General features: G+C 37.0%; 1 protein-coding gene across 1 annotated transcript in view; it reads right to left on the bottom strand.

Moving 5' to 3' along the window:
- rtn4r (reticulon 4 receptor) overlaps positions 1–19225 on the bottom strand; it is a 119563-nt gene extending 100338 nt beyond the window's left edge. Inside the window, exon 1 of the mRNA XM_057832463.1 lies at positions 18789–19225. Coding sequence (XP_057688446.1) covers positions 18789–18810 — 22 coding nt within the window. The 5' untranslated portion in view covers positions 18811–19225. The remainder of the gene's footprint in view (positions 1–18788) is intronic.
- Positions 19226–20847: the final 1622 nt, after the last annotated feature.

The raw sequence follows: 20847 nt of genomic DNA, 5'->3' as shown, positions 1-20847 counted from the left end.
CTCAGGCACACTGAGAGGCCTGACCCGCTCTGTCATGCGTAAGCACCTTTAAAAGGATTATGATACAGTGTCACAGTGGATTTTTGTAAATAGACGCTAAGAAATCCTCCATGAGACAGCATCCGCCCCACCATGGTGAAGTTGCATCATATTAAATCACGCAGGGCGCCATATTCAAGTCAAGAGCCAGAAGAAAGGCCGCAGCTTGTTCCTACAAACATTCCATCAACTCAGGAAGGATTAGCTTTGCTTTCGCTAAAACAAAACAAATACAGATTTACTCATTCATACACTTGTCTGGGGAAATTAGGAACTTGTGGTTCCAAGTATGTTTGAGAACAACATGCCTGTAATTTACAAACAACAGTGATTCCCGACAATGTTTTTTTTCGTTAATCGATTCCATATCAATCTTTGGTCTTCTAGAACAATCCATTTAAGCGACTCGATATTCATTTGTAAGTTGAAATGAAATTATCATTTCAGTTTTTAAACACTTTTTATCAGTAGCGAGCTGAGACGTTTTCTCTACGGGTTCCCAGGTGCAATAAATGTTCGAAACACTGACATACAGAATGTTGAAAGAAAGAAAGAAAGAAAGAAAGAAAGAAAGAAAGAAAGAAAGAAAGAAAGAAAGAAAGAAAGAAAGAAAGAAAGAAAGAAAGAAAGAAAGAAAGAAAGAAAGAAAGAAAGAAAGAAAGAAAGAAAGAAAGAAAGAAAAGCTTTTCTACTCAGTTGCCATTGATGCCTTGCCAACATTGACTATAAATTAATATGTGTGGTTTTCAGAGTTACCCTCTGAGTATCAGGAGATAAAACTGGTTTAACCATAAGCGGATTTTTTTTTTGGGGGGGGGGGGCCCACCTGGTGGCCGAAAAGTGTCCTTGCATAAAATTGACTTTCCTATAAATATAAAAGTCGTAAAGCAATAAAATGGCAAAAAAAAAATTAATGAAATAAACAAAAACAAAAAAAACATTATAATGGGTACAAAATTATTTTTCGAACAGATTATGTGACTAGCACCTTACACGGTCATTTGCTTTGCATATAATTAGAAAAAAAAAATAGCGGAGTGCAATTTTATTTTTGAAATGGTTTTTTTCTTTGATTGAAAATATTTTTTTTGATTGAAGCAACTTTTTGGGGGGATTGAATGATTTAGACACAAATGTCCTACCCATAATATGGCCCAAACACAAAAACGATTGCTTCAATTAAAGAAAACTTTTTCAATGAAAAATTAAGTGTTTAAATGCAAATTCTTCAATCTCAAATATTTTTTCACATTGTCTTCTATGATTGAATTTTTTTGTTTTTTGATTGGTGATTTTTCATTTTGAAAATATTTAAATATTTTTTAAGCAACTTATTTTTTTTTTTTTATTGAATAATAAAGACAAAAACGTCCTAGCCAAAATGTGGCTCAAACACAAATCAACAATACTTTAATCAAAAAAGTTGCTTCAATCAAAAAAAAAAACTTGACTCCAATAAAAAAAAAAATCAAAGAGAAATAGCTTTCACATGCATTTTTTTGAATTACAAATTTATTTTTGCCTTCACATTGTATTTTTATTTAAAATACATATTTTGATTGAAGCGACTTTTTATATTTTACTGAAGCAACTTTTTTTGACTGACTAATAAAGACACACTTCTACCTCCATATGGCTCTGCCGAGGGGATACTATTTTTGACTGGGGTAACTACACTGGCATGACACTGGCGGGCGTACCATATTCAATGGATGAAAATCTTGGCGAAAAGTATTGCATAAGCAGCCTGATTTAGAATTCCCTTCAAGAATGACGGGAAACAAAAAAAACGCTCATCGTCAAATTATTATAAATATTCTTGCAAGTTAATTTTATTGCTGACAATGCATTTTGGGGTCATCAGCATGTTGTGCCCTCCTGCCCCAAAAGTCAAACTCCCCCTATGGGTTTAACAAATCATTTAATGTGGCTTGGGGACCACTTCATAATGTCAAAAAAATAAAGAGAACATTACAGTGGAATGAATGGATTTTAACTCTAATTCTAACTTTGACTCTACCACTGTGAAAAATAACAAGATTTTAAGTAAACATGACACAATTTTTTCTGTTCTCTTCAGTAACTTGATAATTTTAATATTTGTAACCCTTTTTTATTGATTAAAATGTGCACCATGCTCAAATCTCGGAGTAAACTGAACATGACTTCTGTGAACTATTCCTTGGCCTCTTCTCCGATACCTTAAAAAGAGCACGATGGCAACAGACCAGTCATCTTTAGATGTTTATCTCAGTTGTCTCTATATTCCACTGTCCTCGTGGTGGCCCGGGTTTGAATTTTGCTGTCTAATTTACTTAGAATTTTCAGTTTAAAAAACTTTAAAAAGTCCAGCTTAAAGGGTAGATGAAGAGTTCAATTCTTGAGCGTTCTACTTGGTTACATTGTACTGAATGCATCATTGCTGTGTCAAAACTCATATTAGAAAAATAAAATTTAAAAATTATTGACCACGGAGTTTTGAGTTACTGCCATAGCAACAGCACGCCAATAATGCGCCTCACTGCCGGCCGCTACCTGATGACATAATTTACAGAAGACTTCGCCAGCACTCCAATTCGGAAGTATAGCACTACGCCATCCTCCTCATATATTGCAAAGATTTTCTGGGTTTTACTCACAAGATTCATCATGTCATTTCGATGTGTAGCGGTGAACACTCACACGAAGGCTCAAGACTCTATCAGTAGCCCCAAAAACCTTCTTCTGCAAGGATTTGGACATCATTTGGACATCTTCCCTGCTCCTCAAGTGCTTATTTGTTTTCTAAATTTTTGCGAAAACAGCTTTGATAGCCCAGGAGAATACAACCTTGGTTTTTCAAAGACATAAGTACACCCTTATACTGGCTTTTCTAATTTTAATATTTAATGCAATTCTGTTGATATAGGAGGGCAAATTCTATTGCCTGCTCGTTGAAATGCGATCTGATTTTTTTTTTTTTTATTGCTGGCCCTTTGTAAGTAGATAGGACAGCAGCAGGTTATTTTCATTTGAATTTGATACATTTATTACCAGATCTATATAATTACTTTTTGCAATTACTGATAATTATATTACAGAATGACTGGGGAAAGAAAGGTTCGCAGAGAAATCACAATGCTAGACAAAGGCTTTACCACTCTTCCTTTCACCACCGTCTACTGTGCCGAGTAAACCGTTCTCATATGACGCCTCAATTTCAAACATGTAAGGATTCATTCTAGATCATCTTTTCTGGAAGCCCTCTTCATCGCTAACATTACGAAAAAGCGGTCCTGAACTGGTACTTTCACTGAAAATATCACTATTGGTGGTGCTGCGATGTATAAAGTCCACCACCTCTTCTGTTGCCTTCTGTATATGACGTCACACTTCTGGGTTTAGGAAGGCAGTATTGAGTGCTAAAAAACTAAAAAAAAAAAAAATAAATAAAAATAAAAATGCAAATTCCACTTGCAGTTACGCATTAGAAATGACATAATCGTACTGACGACCTCTTCCAAAGTATAAATTAATCAAATTACTCTGAGATCTGACATACTCTTCATCCGCCCTTTAACTAAAATTTTGAGTGAAAGGCATTAACATGTTTTTTTTTTGTTTGTTTGTTTTTTTTTTTTGGTTTTTTTTTTTTTTGGTTTTCCATCAAAACTTCAAAATTCAAGCAAAAATGGAATTTGACTTGACGTTTCAAATTCTGCAAACATTTTTTACAGTCTACGAACAGCTATCTTCATTGCAAGGAAAACCTTGAGAAGCAATCAATAAACCATTTCATTTTCCACTGAGAAAAGCAACCTGAAGTCCAAGAATGCAATCTCACATTTGTTAAACTCCTGTAGTGCAGCAAATTTAGTTTTCACAACTGTCAACAAACAACTTCACTTGTTAGCCAAAGGAACAAATTCATTTGCAATTATTTCATTTGTTTTTGACTGTTACTGCATTTGTCAGTTTTTTAGTAAAATAAATAATCAAATACAGAGCCAGGATGAAGATAAATGAAGACATTTAGCCAGTTTTACATCCACAATTGGCCCGCTGAGAGCGACCATAATGCTGATGTGGCTCACGATAAAAATGACTTTGACACCTCCGCTCACCGTGTACACGTGTGTAGTGCACCAGCACTACATGAAGGGTGCAGCCAATTAACAGAATTCCCTGATGGTCTACACTCATCAGGATGCAGTGAACATCTTAGAACCACCTCCGCCTGCCGCAGTCCATCACTATGACTGAGACTTTAATAGTACCGAGCCCGTGTTGCACAAAACATCTTCATCCCCGAGTCGTCTCGTTTTATTGAGACTACAATGCCATTCAGATATGTGTATTGAATTTGTTAACGGATTATTTAAAATTTAAGAGGGAAGTTCAGAATTTTTGACATTAGGCTTAATCTTCAAGTTAGCGTGGGTTTAATTAGTCATTGTCATGTATTAATTGACTGGTGACGAGTCCTAGTGACTAAACTAGCGTGAGTCAATAGGCCCGTGCTAGCATTCCAATAAAAAAACAACATATGCACACATGAAAATCACCCATGCAATCAATAGCGTTGGCTGTGTTTTCAGGATAAAGTTATTAAAACTTACCATTACATGTCAATAATTGTAGTATGAACAGCAACATTTGTAATCCAGTAGCTCTGCAGGGAGCAGGGCGGAGTGATATCACATCGTTTTTTTTCACAGCTGATTTTTTAATGTCGTAGCCAGCAGTAAATAACCACAGTTTATATTTGTTTCCCGTTCTTCATAGGGCATTTGTGGAAACTTTTCTCTCCCCATTTCCTCTGTCTGTTTCCACAACCTCTAAATCAGGTGTCGGGAACCTTTGGCTCGCGAGCATGATCTGGCTCCTTTGACAGTTGCATCTGGCTCGCAGACAAATCTTTAATTATTTAAGAAAATTAATAATAAAGGTTCGTTATACTCCTTTGCGCATTGCGCCAAATGGCAACGGTCACCGCTCATATGCTGGTGTTGTGCAGTAATGAGCAGATGTGACTATTGCGGCGTATGTTAACTTTTTTAATGCTCCGACAACACTCACGCACTTCGCACTAGATATCATCAAATAGCAATCTAGATGTGCTACGTTAGATCCCCCTCAAGTCCCATGCCATTGGCTGTTGTATTATATGGGACACATAGTCCATATAATACAACCGGCGACTAGAAAGCCAGTTTGCAGTAATTTTAGTGGGAAATTGGCAAACATACATGTCGTTGTGTCTATCTATCTATCTATCTATCTATCTATCTATCTATCTATCTATCTATCTATCTATCTATCTATCTATCTATCTATCTATCTATCTATCTATCTATCTATCTATCTATCTATCTATCTATCTATCTATGTATCTATCTATCTATCTATCTATCTATCTATCTATCTATCTATCTATCTATCCATTGCATAGGCAACGCAGATGAGGCAAAACACTGTTCAAGTGGGGTTGCCGTATTTTTCCGTCGAAAATAGCAGCCGATGTGCGCATGTGCGTGAGATCAGGAAGTAAACTTACCTTGTTTTCGATTTTGTTTTCTGCGTTGTAAGCTAATTTTAGAATCCCTTATGAGGAGATGGCTAAAAGAAAAAAAAGACTAGGAGTATCGTACTTTTCAGCAGGAATGGACAGAGGAATTTGACTTTTCGGATAAAGGCAAGATATTTAAATGGATAAAAGATATGCCCCTGTCGGCAAGAACTGTTCACGATCGTACCATCCTGATCAAATCAAATTGAGGCAACGCAAGCGAAGGACATAAATGCGGCACCGTTTTTTTCTCTCGCTTTAGATGAGTCAACAGACGTAAGCAATATATCCCAGTTCAGTGTGATTGCAAGGTTTTGACTATGAAAGGGACAATAAGAGGAGAGGATTTATTCAAGTCCTTCACAGAGTTTGCTAAAGAAAAAAATCTACCGATGGATAAACTTGTTTCGGTGTGCACTGATGGTGCTCCTTGCGTGGTGGGGAAAAACAGGATTCATAGCGCTTCATGAACATGAAAAGAGACCTAAGTTTCTCAACGCCTGCAAGCTTAACCCCACCAAGTATCAACCAGACTACAAAGCCATCAGCAAAACCATGCAGCACCAGAAGTCACATTAATGGTAAGAAATACTCATCATTGATTAGCAACAGCATAACAATACTATTAAAAAGAATTCTGAGACTTATTGTACTTCAAAGTGTTGAAATGACATAAAATGCATACATGACTTGTATTTTTAGTTTTAAACATATTGTATGGCTCTCACTGAATTACTTTAAAAATATGTTGTGTTAATGGCTCTCTCTGCCAAAAAGGTTCATGAGCCCTGCTCTAAATGGACATTTCTCCATGTTGACGTCCTTCAGTCAACTCAGCAGACTGAAGCTGCATTCGTAGAAGGTAGGAAGTCGGAGTTTCCAACCTCCAACCTGGAAAAATATCATTGGAACACCACTCTAACTGGGAGACCTTATCCTGCATTCGAGGAAGGTGGAAAGTTTGACTTATCCCACTCAGATGGTACCATTTGTGACCTCAAAGCATTCCAAGCGACTGTAAACAATAAAGATTGCTGATCGTGACACGTTTTTTTTTTTTTTTGCCATTAAAAGACATTTTGACCTCTAACAATCCCGCCTTGTCGTAAGCGATCAAATCGCGGAGGACAAATGGCGGCTGAGGTCAATAGAACATACTGTAAATTGCCTTCTTTAGTTACATCCTTGCTGAAAGTCAATATAAAAACCAAGTTGTGTTGAAAAACGTATCTAATTTAATAATAAATAGATACGGATAAATGTATTCGTATAATTTGCTTTATTTTTATAAATAAAGGAATATGTTTTGTACAAGTCATCGGATAACCTCATGCCAAGAGATAGCAGCATATCCTCATGCAAAGTCAGTAAAAATCATATATTGGTACGGGTAGTTTTGTTAACTAAATCAGTTATATAATAAATAGATACAGAGGAGGTATTTTTTATAATCGTGTAATTTATGTTTTGCCATTGATGGCCTGCTTTTCGACGGGCAGCGCCTATTTTAATTGGACCTATTCCAGGCCAAAGCAGGACTCTTCTCATTGTTATAGCAGGACTCTCAAATACAACATAATACACATCTCATGAACAATGAGGCTTTTTCATTTTGAGTGTGCCAAATCAATTATATTAAAATTGAACTAATTTAATGCAAATTACTGCTGTATTTTCATTCTTTTAATAAGCCATTTAACTTGCTATGATCCAAGGTTTTGAACAGGCGTGATACTGGTGTGTGGCCACAGCGTACACATCTGATGTTGCTCACAGTGGTTCTCAGTTTGCTCAGGGAGCTTGTGTGTCTGTTCAGACACATGAAAAATAAGAGGGAACATTGATCTGTATTATGAATTTATTTGACTATTTTAGATCTGTTAATATTATTTTAACTCGAAAATTAAAAAACTTCCCCTTTAAAAAGGTCATGTGACTTCATTTCAACATAGTGTTGTAGTCAATATTTATAATGGTTTTTTTTTTTTTTTTTTTTGCCCTTGAAGAAGTGTTTTAAAGGGGAAAGCACACATTGTGGAGTTGATACAGACATTATTTTTCATTTAGTTTAACAAAGTGCGATGGGGCGTGGTAGTGGTTGACTTCACACAGTACAGAATGTTGCCAACTCATTTGAGCGCTGTCAAGTCCAACTTCACCTAGAGACATTAAGATTTGCGGGAAGAAAAGTATGTAATTTGTACGTTGGCTTGTAGTCATTAAATTAAAAATACTCCAAAATGGTGGTTAGGTGTTGCAAAAGAACAGAGAATGTTGAGGCAAGTTGCTGACAGGTTAGGGAAAAAAAGCTTCTTATGGGATGTTTGTAGTTAATTTGACAGTCTAATAGACAGAGAAAAGTATTTTTAAGATATTTAAAAGGATTTTCAGCATCAAAAGTTCCTCTTAAATGAAAATATAGACCTTGAAATATAAAAAAGGCTGAACAAAAATAAATGAATGGCCTGATTTGCCAACTTCCCAAATAGGGAGAGCAGTGGCTTTTTTCTATGTAGTGATGGTGTTGCAAACTTCCCATCAACTCATATCCTGTGTTTAAATGAGGATCTTGGTCAATTTTGTAAATTATTATTTCTGACTTTTCAAAAATGTTACATTCTGAACAATGTAACCAATTTTAGCAAAAAATATCAAATAAAAAACAGAATATAACCAACAAAAATGTTCTTCTCTTCCTTAAATATGCACACAAAAATGCCGTATAACTCTGCTATGGATGGCAATAGGCGTCTAATCTATTTCGACTGGGAGGTGCCAATAAATGAATTAAACCATTTCCAATATAAAAAGATGTCAAAAAATGTGAAATCCAATGTTGCTTCTTCAAGAATGTGTGTATTGTTATACAAATTGGGACTGTGACTCAAATAAACAGGACACCTGTTCTCTGCTCACAAAAAGACTATGGCATGAGGAAGAAATCTATGAATTCAATACCCTAGTTACTTGATGGAATGGTAATAAGCTATTGGCCTTGATTCCGATACACAGCGTTGTCATGAAACCTAGAAATGATTTTTCTGGTGCTACCTTCAACAGTTTAAGGTGAGTAAATCAGAATAAGGCCAAAAATCCTTGAAATTAAAAACATTAAACCTTTCCGAGCAACAGACATAATGGTTTGTGTACCTTCCAGCCATTTTTCCCCTTTAAAATTTCATTAAAAGAAAAACTGAAAACATATTTTTCCATATTTGTTTTGTGTGTGAACAAAAAATATGGACTAAATCATTTTCTTCTGTTTGACGATTTATCATTGGCAATCGAAAAACGTAAAACGAGCCTTTTTCCGAAGTTCTTATATGTATTTTTTTAACCAGGAAATAAAATACGACCGTTATTTGTCTTCCCGAAGTTCTTCTGCAGTGGTGTCTTGCTAACCTCTCATGCTAATACAATATTAGCTAATGCTACAATTCAAAACCTTGTGTTAACAATAAACACACCAGAAAATTTCAGCTTAAGACTTGGTGTTTTCTTGTGCAACAATTGGAATCTATTGAGAGCCAAGCGAGTGGGCCGAGTTCTAGCGGCGACCAAGCCGAGCGACGTCGCTCCCGGCCAGATTAAACGGCGACTGGCAGACGGGGTGTGGAAGTTGCGGGAAAAATGTGACAAAAACAGCAAGTGGTCGTGCCGTGAAATTATTGTACTGAACCCCAGCAAATACACATGTATGCATTTAAATACTATTTGTATACTGTTCACTTAATTTTTTAATCGACACATATAGTTTTTAGGTGGGAACATCCTGGTGACCCTGACAGTTTTAAAAGTACGTCCGTTTAAACGTTGTGTGTTTAAACGGGTTTATCACTAGTAGACCATTCATTCGCTGCCACACTCCCACGTCAAATGATTGGACGTCTTGCGCTGTCAGTCAGATGAGTTAAGCAGTCTATGACCAAGCAATAATTTTCATTACTTTACATTTGAGTATTAATTAATTTAGTATTAAAAGACAAACTTTTTTTTTTTTTTTAAACATGGTATCGCTACACTATCCGCATCGGCCGGGCCCTTACCACACAGCCGGTTGTCCAGGCCTGTTTTCTATTTTTCAATTACTCATTATGATTTGTGAAACAGAAGGCAATCAATTTCCTGTTTTTTGTTTCCCCAAAATACTCATCCAAAGGTCATTTCATTCCGTAAATTAATCCCATAGATCTCCAATATTGCAGTTCATTGTCATTTTTGTTCCAAGACTAGAAGTGTGAATAGGGAGTAATACAGTGATCCCTCGCTACTTCGTGCTTCAAACTTTGCAAACAAACAATTTTTTTTCAATTAAAAAAAAAAAAAAAATACAGATGAACTGTCCCGAGCCGATCGCGTAGTCTCACTCTCGCTCCCTCCCTGCTCTCTGTTGGTCAGGCTGTGAGTGCACTTGAATTGCTTATTAAAGTTAAAAATGATTGACAGACGTTTAATGTTTGAGCTTGCCAGAGAAGTGGACTTCAAGCGCCGCACATGTCAATAATCCTTTAACTTTTTAAACAGTTGCTGTGGTAACTCATTGTGTGTACGTGAGCAGCTTGAGCGGATTTGAATGGACTCACTCAATGAAGCATTTAATAAAGCCAAGCCATAGACTTCATTACCTATTGTTTGATCTTTGCGTCACGCCCTATCAGAGGGGGCCGAGCTTCATTTATTATAGTCAGGCGAGGACAGCACACGCTCATGTCTAAACTGGATTCAAGCTTGGATTTTTGAAGAACTACGAAAGCTGTACCGCATACAAACAGGAAGGATTCCCTCAGGAGTGATTTGTTCGAGGACTCAAGTTAATTATTATATTTTTCGTACCATGCATGCATTTTTAAATGTTGTGAAAAAAATCAATGGGAGAATGGGAACCGCTATGGCATTGGCGTCATTCTTGACATATGCGTAACTGCCCGGTTTTTTGCTCTTTTTACAAAGAATCGAGACAGTTTTACGTCCATACCTACAAAGAATTCAGTGATTGAAGCATGTATTCTCAGGAATTTTCTTTTTTGTTTACACATGGAAGCGACTAATTTTCCTAACTGACTAGCCTCATAGTTGGCAATATTTACGGTAAAAAAATGCTATCCGCATGTTTTTTTTGCTTTAAACCAACAATCCATATCTATAGAGAATTCAGGGATTTAAACATTTATTCATAAGGATTTTTGCCAGAAAAGCTGTTTACGTCAGGCGACCCCAGGAGGAAGCCTCTTCTGAAGACGGTACACAAGAAAGCCCGCTTGTCTCATCAGACCATAGGACATGGTTCCAGTAATCTATGTGCTTTGTTGACATGTCTTCAGCAAACTGTTTGTGGGCTTTCTTATATACCGTCTTCAGAAGAGGCTTCCTCCTGGGGTGACATCCATGCACACCAATTTGATGTAGAGTGTGGCGTATGGTCTGAGCACGAACAGGCTGACACCTACCTCTTCAATCTCTGCAGCAATGCTGACAGCACTCCTGTAACGAGTCACATGACATTTTGGAGGGAAAATGACAAGCAGTACTCAATATGGACATTTAGGGATGTTCGGTACGTAGTTTCTAAGGGGTGTACTCACTTTTGTTGCCAGGGGGTTTAGATATTAATGGATATATTTGGAGTTTTTTTGGGGGGAAAATAAATTAACTGTATTATATAAGCTGCACACAGACTACTTTTCATTGTGTCAAAGTGTCATTTTGTCAGTGTTGTCCCATGAAAAGATATACTTAAATATCTGCAGAAATGTGATATATATGTATATATATATATATATATATATATATATATATATATATATATATATATATATATATATATATATATATATATATATATATATATATATATGTGTGTATATATATATATATATATATATATATATTATGCATAAGAGTTAATTATAATTTAATTATACTTTGGAGATCTGAATAGATACATTGAACACAAAAAGTGGTGCAGTGGTCCCCATTAACTGTTAAAAATGAGGGATCACTGTATTACAATCTAAGGCAACCATTCTTTATTCATAAAATTCATATCAACAGAAAATGTTTTCCGTTCTCTCACTTTACACCTGCATTACCTGGCATATGAAAGACATGAACTTTTAAGAGAAAAAGCAACCTTCAAGCACTTCAACCTCCTCCCTCGCTCTAGGCCTGCATCCCAATGAACAAACACCTAAACAAGGCTCTTTTTCTGCTCTTTCTTCGCACGCCCACCCAAACACAAAGATGGATCAATTTCACATTTCAGCTCAGGGTTGCAGAAGATGTCGCATTTCATTGTCAGTTTAAGGCACAATGTTTGATCCCACCTAATACCGTTATGCAAATCAGCCATTGTTATTCTTTCTGCGCGTGTCCTCGTTTTCTTTGCGGCGTGATAAGTCCCAGACAATTATCTCTCCACCTCAGAAGCCGCATCCTGTGGCCTATTTCCTAAAAATAGGGCAGGGTATTTTTTGGCACTGCCAAAACAAAAAACACTTAACTCATTTTAAAAAAAAACAAAAAAAAACAATAAGACTGACTTTCTCGCCGCTTATAAGTAGAAAATGGAAGTGTTCAGTTCCATTATAATGCTTTTAGCCATTCATTTGGCTTTGTGGATTGTTTGTTTGCCAGCGAGCAAATGTAGCCAAGAGCAAATGCTTTGACACTCTGGGTTTGATGAGATTTTGAAAGATCACATTTTTAATGACATAAACAGACCAAGAGATGCACTATTTTTGACAAATACACCATTAAATGTCACAAGAGGTGGGACATTTGCTTAAATTAGGAGAACCATGAGAATAAGTTTGAGTTTGGTAGTAACACAATATTTAAAATTGTGCTGGGCAAAAAAGAGGAAATATTTCACAAATCGACCAATTTTATCACTATAATAATATGCCACATTTTTGTATTCGAATTTTCCGTACTATAAGGTGCACCTAAAGCCTAAGCCGATGCGCCTTATATATCGATCAATATTGGTTAATCATGGCATGACATTCCCTTTAGCGCAGCACCATCTAGTGCATGTATAACACAACCCCAACCACTACTACTACTACTACTACTAGTGCGCCTTATAACGCGATGTGCCCTATATATGAAAACAGTTATGAAATAGGCCATTCATTGAAGGTGCGCCTTATACTCCGATGCGCCTTATAGTGCGGAAAATATGGTCGTTTTAATTTGATTAAAAATATTTTGAAAAATAAAATGAAAGTGGCTGATTTGTTCCCAATGTAAAAGTAAAGTTCATTAACATTTATGCACCATATGTTTGAGATATGTGGTAATTTACCACAACCGTGGATAGGGGCATCTCGTAGTTGTTCTGCATTATGGATTAATAAGTAATGGTACATTAGAGTTGAGTAGAGTTGTCCACTATTATCAGGTCACCGACATATTTTAAAATGATATCGGATAATATCAACATCATTCATTTCATTATCGGTTTTGGGCCAATATGCATGTTGCTTTCAAAGTGAATGTAGAAGCCTTTGTACAAGGGCTGGTCACAGCTAAGCACAGCAGTTATGCTGATTGACCATTAGATGTCTCCACACTAAGATGATTGGGATTTGTTATGTGAGCAGACCATTTGCATTCATGATGCAAAAACTAAATGAAAAAAAACTGATTGAAAAATAATTAATACTTTAAATCCACGACCACATTTATCGGTATCGGTTTGATATTGGTATCAAGATTTTTCAGAGTTGGACAATATCGGTTATCAGTTAAAAAGACATTATTGGATTATAGAGTTGAGTAAACGTAGTTCCCAGGTTACGACGTACCCAATTTACATGATTCCGATTTAACGACGCCGGAGTCTCGTCTGCCATTTTGACCCCAATCTTTTTTTTTTTTTTTAATTAGGTGCGTAACAGTGTAGAGTGCATGATTGAGCTCTGTATTTTTCTCAGGGCAATAGCGGTTAAGTTTCCCTGCAAATATTTGTCTCACCAATAAGAGGAGCTGTTGTCTCACCAGGGTTATTTGAAAATTTACATAAAGCAAAACTTTTTTTTTTCTTTTTTTTTGCGTGCATTGTTTTTGTTTACCTGCCGTCATTGTACAATTCTAGGGACTATATTGCTAGTAATAATTTGTTTATGAGTTAAACTAAAATGATAAAATGTATAAGATTAATTACAGTGAGCGCACACCCAATCAGGTCGCTATCTGTTTTCTACTAAGGAAGTACAGTCTGATGCAGCAAGCAACGATGTAGCATAAGCAGCTCGACCTCGTCTAAGTTGCTGAAATCTTGCTGTAAATAACATTCGTAGGTCACATCGACTTACCTGTTTGTTCACTCGCAGGCCAAAGTGTTCTACATTGTGTCAGTGGTTTAAAAGTAAAACTACAATAAACCTCATTGAAACAAGACCTCTTCTGTATCCACTTGTAAACAAAAAAGCATATACTCTGTGTACCTTTTTCACATTCCATTAGCATTAATGGTGAGTCCAGTATCTTATTTTTTTATTTTGTTTTATTAATATCACGTACAATACATGTTTTTGGATAGTTATTTTGACATTTAAGGGGTCTTTAGGGATTCTTAAAGGGTTAATTCTGACTTACGTGGAAATTTGGGTTACGTTACCAGTGTAGGAAAGGAACTCGTTCGTAACCCAGCGACTACCTGTATGGTGAATTTTTATCATTGATTTTTTTTTTTATGCTATATATTAATTAATAAAGAAGAAGGAATTTATAACAATACTGTATGGTACCTAATTTATTTAATCATTTTGTGGTAAATGTCTAAATTCCCAGATAAATGTCAGAACCGTCATCTTTTTGGGAGTGCATCATTATATACTACACACAAAACCAACAAAAATGGGGAAATTCACACACAAACGTTGGCACAGTCATGATTACAAGTGTATCCTCGTGTACTAGAGTGTTTTTGTGACCCTCGTACTCCCCCCATGCAGTGCTACTGTACAATTCAACCTGCAAACCGATGATAAAAGGGGGTCTGTTGGAGGCGGTGCCAAGGAAGGGGTCTGCACATGCATATGTATGCCACGGTGTGACTTATCAAAGAGAATACACAAGTAGATGTGCCGCTTTGATTTAGCTCGATGGGAAATGCAAAGATGGACCTGCCATAATCTGGGGCTTTCTTCCCGTAATCCTGCAGTTTTAGCGGCGTAATGAGCAGCGTGAGGAGGAGTGGCAGTGGGTTACATAAGCCTTGCCTGTGTGTTTATGTGTGTGCGCATGTGTGTGTTGCGTGTGTGTGTTACAACATACTTAATAACAATAATGATTTTAAAGAATTGAACTAGCTTTAATTTCAATGGACATTGTGATGCTCTTTCTGGTGTGAGTATATTGGCCTCTTGGGGGTGGTATACTATAAATACAATAACCTTGCTACATAAGTTTCCAAATCTTGGGTACCATTCCACTGTAAACCACTTGATGGCAACAGAGGGAATACACAACCATTGTAAATTTGACTGAATAGGAAGTTTGTTAGTCCGTTTGATAGGTTAGAGAAAGTAGAGTATGTGAATAAACCGTATAGTTTTTCACAATTCATCCATAAATAACATGCAGTATATTAGTCATGTTTCCATCAAGGAGTCAGACATTCTACCTGTGAGTATTGTTCCATTATGTTTCTATCTTTGTTGCAAGGCTATTTGTGTTCAAGCATTAGCCGTTGTAAAGGTTATTTATATCAGTGTGACACATGCTCATGAGCCTGTCTGTGGAATTTTCTGGTCTGTGTTAACGATAACCTGTTATGGGGCACTCATTTAACTCATTGGCTGCCATTGACGGCTCTAAACAACCAATCCGTTTTGACCAGGAGATGCTGGCATCTGGCTTTACAGTCAAAATGGATTGGACGTCAAAAGCCGTCAACGGCACTAAAACATGAGCACAGTAGGGCTGAATGATATTGGAAAAAACTGACATTGCGATATTAAAACTAGAAGAATTTTCATCACATCACCTGTATAGCTCTATTTGGGAAGACTTTGGTTGACTCACGACGATTGTATTCATTAGAGATGTCCCGATGTGATCACATGATCGGAAATCGGGCCGAACGCACTTTTTTTCAGAGGATCGGAATCGGGCGAAAAGGATCGCCTCTCACCCTCCCTAATGCTCAGCAGTGCCAACTGTTTTTCTTAGTCAGCAGTACAGCTGGCATTTGGTACTTAAAGTTAACGATGATTGACTGGTTTGTAGCTTTGATCTGGCCAGCGATGCCTCGGCAGGTCTACAATCAAAGGCACAAATGTGTTAACGTTAAACTTGGTACAATGTGCTGTGGCAACTCATTTACTGTGTAAGTGAGAGGCTGTTTTCGGCAGCCTATGCGGCAAAGCAGAAAAAAGAAGACAAACCTTTTTTTTTTCGCGATCCGATCGGCACTTGGCAGATTCTCAAAATCTTGTGACTTGGAGTCGGCTGCAAAAATATACAATCGGGACATCCCTAGTATTCCCACAATACCATTTAATCAAGGCTAATGGGGTTTATCTATGAATGATGAAGAGTGTTTTATATAAAAGGGATCCAGGAAGCCATGTCTCTGCACAATTGATGCTTTTACAAAGCATAAAATAAAAAGTTTACATTATAAAAACAAAAAAACAATCGCATGTCCTGTGATGGAACTATTGCGCATGCGTACATTCTGATGGCGATGTTCAAGCGATATACTGTGCAGGCCTAGAGCACAGCCAGTCCTTCCAGTTGAAATGTATTGGACATCAATCATTGTCAATGGCAGGAAATGAATTAAATACTATGAAAAAAAAATCCAACTAGTGTCTTTTTCGGGGACATAACCAGAGTACAGTGGTACCTTGACATACAATTGGTTCAAAACACAATCTTTTCGACATCCGACATAAAATTTAACTTGTCATTTGTTTCTAAATCTGACGACATGCTCGAAAAACGACGATTTTTGACAGCGCCGCAGTTTCTTTGTTTTGCCGGAAGATGGACGCACGGCTGATTTTCTTGTGAGAGAAAGCAACACTGGATCCAAAAAGGTTAGTGCAGGTGGAGAAAAAGACAACAAAAGGTGACGCTTACCATTGAAATGAAGATGTGAATAATAGCAAATTATAAGCATGGTGTGTGCATCCATGAAATGGGGCGACAATAGGGCCGTAGATTGTCGATCCTCCTCCGTTCGCCAGTCTTTATAAGTTAAGTTGACAATTCTTATTTTTGGTAACTTCGCTAAAGAAATCGCCAATTTCGTCAGGTTTTTAATCATTTATTCCTCCAACTCGCCTAGTGTCCGCTGCTGTTGACCCCGGGATCGAAACAGAAAGTAAAATAGCGCTTTCTTGCTAACTGTCATGTCATCCCCGCGGTGCGTTCAGGTACAGCAAAAAAAGTCCGCCACATTACAACCCGATTCGTTACATTATTACAAGTACTGTAATATTATTATTTTTGCTATTATTTTATCATTGTTATTCTGATTTTTATTAATAATTTATTTGTTTTGTTCTTTGTAATTGCTATTTGCAATAGTAATAGCAGTGTTTATTAAGGATTTAGTATAGGTTTTTAGGCTGTGGAACAAATTAATGGAATTATAATGTATTTTTATGGGAAAATCCTGCTCGACATACGACCATTTCGACTTATAAACAAGGTCCTAGAACGGTTTAACTTCGTATGTAGAGGTACCACTGTATATGTTTTTTTTTTCTTTTAAATTTTATACATTTTCAGAATGTTGGAACAAGTTATCAATTTGATAATTTATTAAAAATGTGTGAAACAAATATATACTAAAAAAATAATAATAATAATGATTAATTATAAAATATTGTGTTACCCAAAATTTGATGCTTAAGTTTTTTGTTTGTTTTATTTTTAATGACCAAAAGTAGTCAGTTGCCCTGTAAAGGGTTAAGTAAACTTTCGAAGAATTGTCCTAATTATCCATCAAAATGCTTCTTATTGTCAGTTCAGTATCTCAAAATTATGCTTGCAAGCAAACACCACAAGTTGGGGCATCCATATCGAGAACAACAACTGTTTTCCCACGTGTTGTCCAGATGGAACAAAAATCACTTTTCCATTTCGTAGTCATACTGACAATTTAGTTCTGCCTTTGCAGAAGAAAACAACGCAAACATGCCAGGTGCATCCTGACCCTAATGTCTGCCTGCCAAGAAATGAGACCCTCGGCCATTTCCGGTGGGATTGGCCTGTCGTAAGAGCAATCCTTTGCTCATTAGAATTACTCAAAGCCCATCTCTGGCGAAAGCTCGCAAGAACCAATTTCCCATCACTCTACAGTGGGACGATGCCACAAAAATCACCAATTATCAACAGGAGAGTTGAAGCTCATGCAGTGCACGGTGCTACTGAGCCGCCAAGTGGACCGTCTGCAAACTTCATCACAGGGAAGCAAGATGGGGAAGACGAGGCAACAACAACGTCCAGGTGCGCGCCCAGATTCGACCAAAAAAACATGTATTTAATTAATGGATTCATTGAGGGTCACAAAGGAAGAGAAATGCACAACTCTAATTAAAACAAAACGGCAAATTATTCCAGGTAGCATCTTTAAAAAAATAAAAACTTAAAAAGGCACTTTTGACTCATTGGCTGCCATTGACGGCGTTAGACGTCCAATCTATTTTGACTGGCTGGCAGAGAATGATCGCTTTCAGCACCTAGACAGAATAGATTGGACTTTCATTGGCACTGAAATATGGTCATTCACAACCAGTCCTCCACGTTTAAATAAATTGGACGCCCATCCTTGTCAATAGTAGGAAACGAGTTAAATGAGTGAATACTAAGAAGAAAAAAACTTATTATTGGGGTCATTTTGTTTTTCATTTTTCAATCTATTTATCCATGGAAAAAATAGATTATTATTAAAATAATAATAATAATAATTGATTCCTGGCGTCCACATACAGTCAGGGAGATCACATTGTTGATCACGTGTATTAATTTTGTGGCCAGCATGACCCAAAATGAGATACCCGAGTATGTGAAAGCCAGGTCTTTATGGGGTTATGTTTTTTATTTTATTTTTTATTTTTTTTATTTTTTTAATAGCCAAAAATAGTCACTTGCCCTACAAAGGGTTAAAGGACAGGGATCGATTGGTGCGCAGTAATCAATCATTTCTGCATTATATGCAAACTTTGCTGTCTGAACTCACCATCGGCAATAGTGGTCTTCATGGTTTAAGACAGGACGTTATAGCTGCGTAAATCCAAGCAGTTTGGAGACAGATATCCACTCAAATCCAGGCCAGTCTGCAACCCCTGCAAACTTTAGCCGCGGGTCTTCCCGAGTGGGCAGCCCGGTCTGTGCCCGCAGCCGAGCTCAGTCATGAGGACGTTTTGCAGGCGAGAGTCACTAATAAACATCCAGTTTTGGGAACGGCGCGCTCAAGACACCCGTCGACACCGAAATATGGAGAGCGCGGGCAGGGGGGAAAAGTAGAATCAGAGAAGAAAAAGCAAGATTGAATCCATGTTTTTAAAAGCAGATATCCGCTTGTCCATTCCCAAGTAAAATAAGGGGTAAAGTGTGTGGATGCACATGGATGGTGCGCGCCAATGTGCGCGGTGGTGATGCTGGAGGGGAGGAAGGGCGGGGCTGTGAGGTAGGAGGCGGATAAGAGAGAGAGAGAGAGGAAGATGGAGAGAATTCCGAGATAAATGTTTAATGTGTCCGTATCACGCTACTAAAATGTCCATCCGATGATCTCAAACCATTTTCACTGCAGACGAACCTCCAAAAAGTTGTCTTCTTAACTGCGTTTTCTGCCTGGATTCACACAATCCCTAAAGTTATTTTTAGAGCTATAATCCCTAACAGGAAGCAGACCCATTGTTTTTCATGCAGAGACCATTTTAAGAGTGAATGTGACACTTAATTGCTTATTCACACAGACATGTCTTGCCGCGCAGTGCTGCATGCGCTCTGATGAATGTTTTATGTGCAGAGGGTGGGTGGGTTTGGCTGGCTGGTTTGCCGGTGGGTGGGTGGATGGTTGGGTAGGTGGCTTGCATGGGAAGGTGACGTGAGGCGAATTAATGTGGTTCGGACTCAAGGCAGGCACGCACCTGCATGTGAAAGGAGCACAAAAAAATGACCATGCAGGCCAATTTTTATTTTATGAGCTTTATATTGTAAAATATGTTATCAGTATTGTGTGTTTTCGTATTATGTATTGTTTTCCTTATGAGAAACATTATAGAACCATTAATGGATGCACGTACAGGCTGGCATCGGTCTGCTGATGTGAGTTCGGTGTGCTCTATTATCATTTATTGTCCAATCTTTAGCTCTTCATCTCCCCCTACCGGTGCCGGAAAACACTTTTCAACACCAGGGACAGAGACACACGATGACCACTTGCATAATTCAATCAAATCTAATACAAAGAGCACCGTTCTCACTTTTGATCGTGACTCAAAAATAAAGGAACATTGCAAAAGAATTACTTGAGTAAACGTAAGGAAGAATTGCATGCTTCAACACTGAGTACCTGCAGAAAAATATCTGATTTAAGATAATGATAATCAATTACCATCCAGCTAAAAATATGACTCAATTAAGAGCAATTTTACTTTAGAATAATACAAAGTATAAAGGACTCAGATGAAAGCTAGAGGATCTATTCCAAATGATAGAGCACTTTAGTACTGAGTCGGGCTGCAACTACTGATTATTTTTTATAATGGATTAATCGATTCATCTGATTAAAGTCACTTTTTTCATTTACCTTCACAGTTTAACTCAAAGTGGTTTTGGGCATATTGTAAGCAACAATGAAGACAAAATGGATGACTATTTCTTTCAAAAATAATATTTTATTACAACTCCCTGATGTAACTGTAATCTACAACTGTAGTGTTTTAAGTGCATAAAACATGTTAAAGTTTTTAATAAAGGCTCTGAATGCAAAACATTAATTTCTCAGTACACAAATCAGACAAAATTTCTGTTCATTCAAATAAAAATAAAAAAAGTGACATTTTTTATATTGTGGGCAAAGCAATGATATAAATTGTGTCAATGTTTCATTTATTTTCTTTAAACAAACTAACAACATTAGCTTTTATGAGTGTGGTTTCTTTATAAAATAAAATGAGACAACTTTACTATCTAACAATAACTCAAGTGCTCATATGCTTCTCCAAAACACACTATAAATGGACACTTCAGACACTTATTAGCATAATCACAAACTATCTTAGTGCTCCGTG

This window comes from Corythoichthys intestinalis, chromosome 3 (genome assembly GCF_030265065.1).
Source record: "Corythoichthys intestinalis isolate RoL2023-P3 chromosome 3, ASM3026506v1, whole genome shotgun sequence".
In the NCBI taxonomy this organism is placed as follows: Eukaryota; Metazoa; Chordata; class Actinopteri; order Syngnathiformes; family Syngnathidae; genus Corythoichthys; species Corythoichthys intestinalis.
Note: the sequence above shows the minus strand (reverse complement) of the source record. Positions and strands in the feature narration are given on the sequence as shown.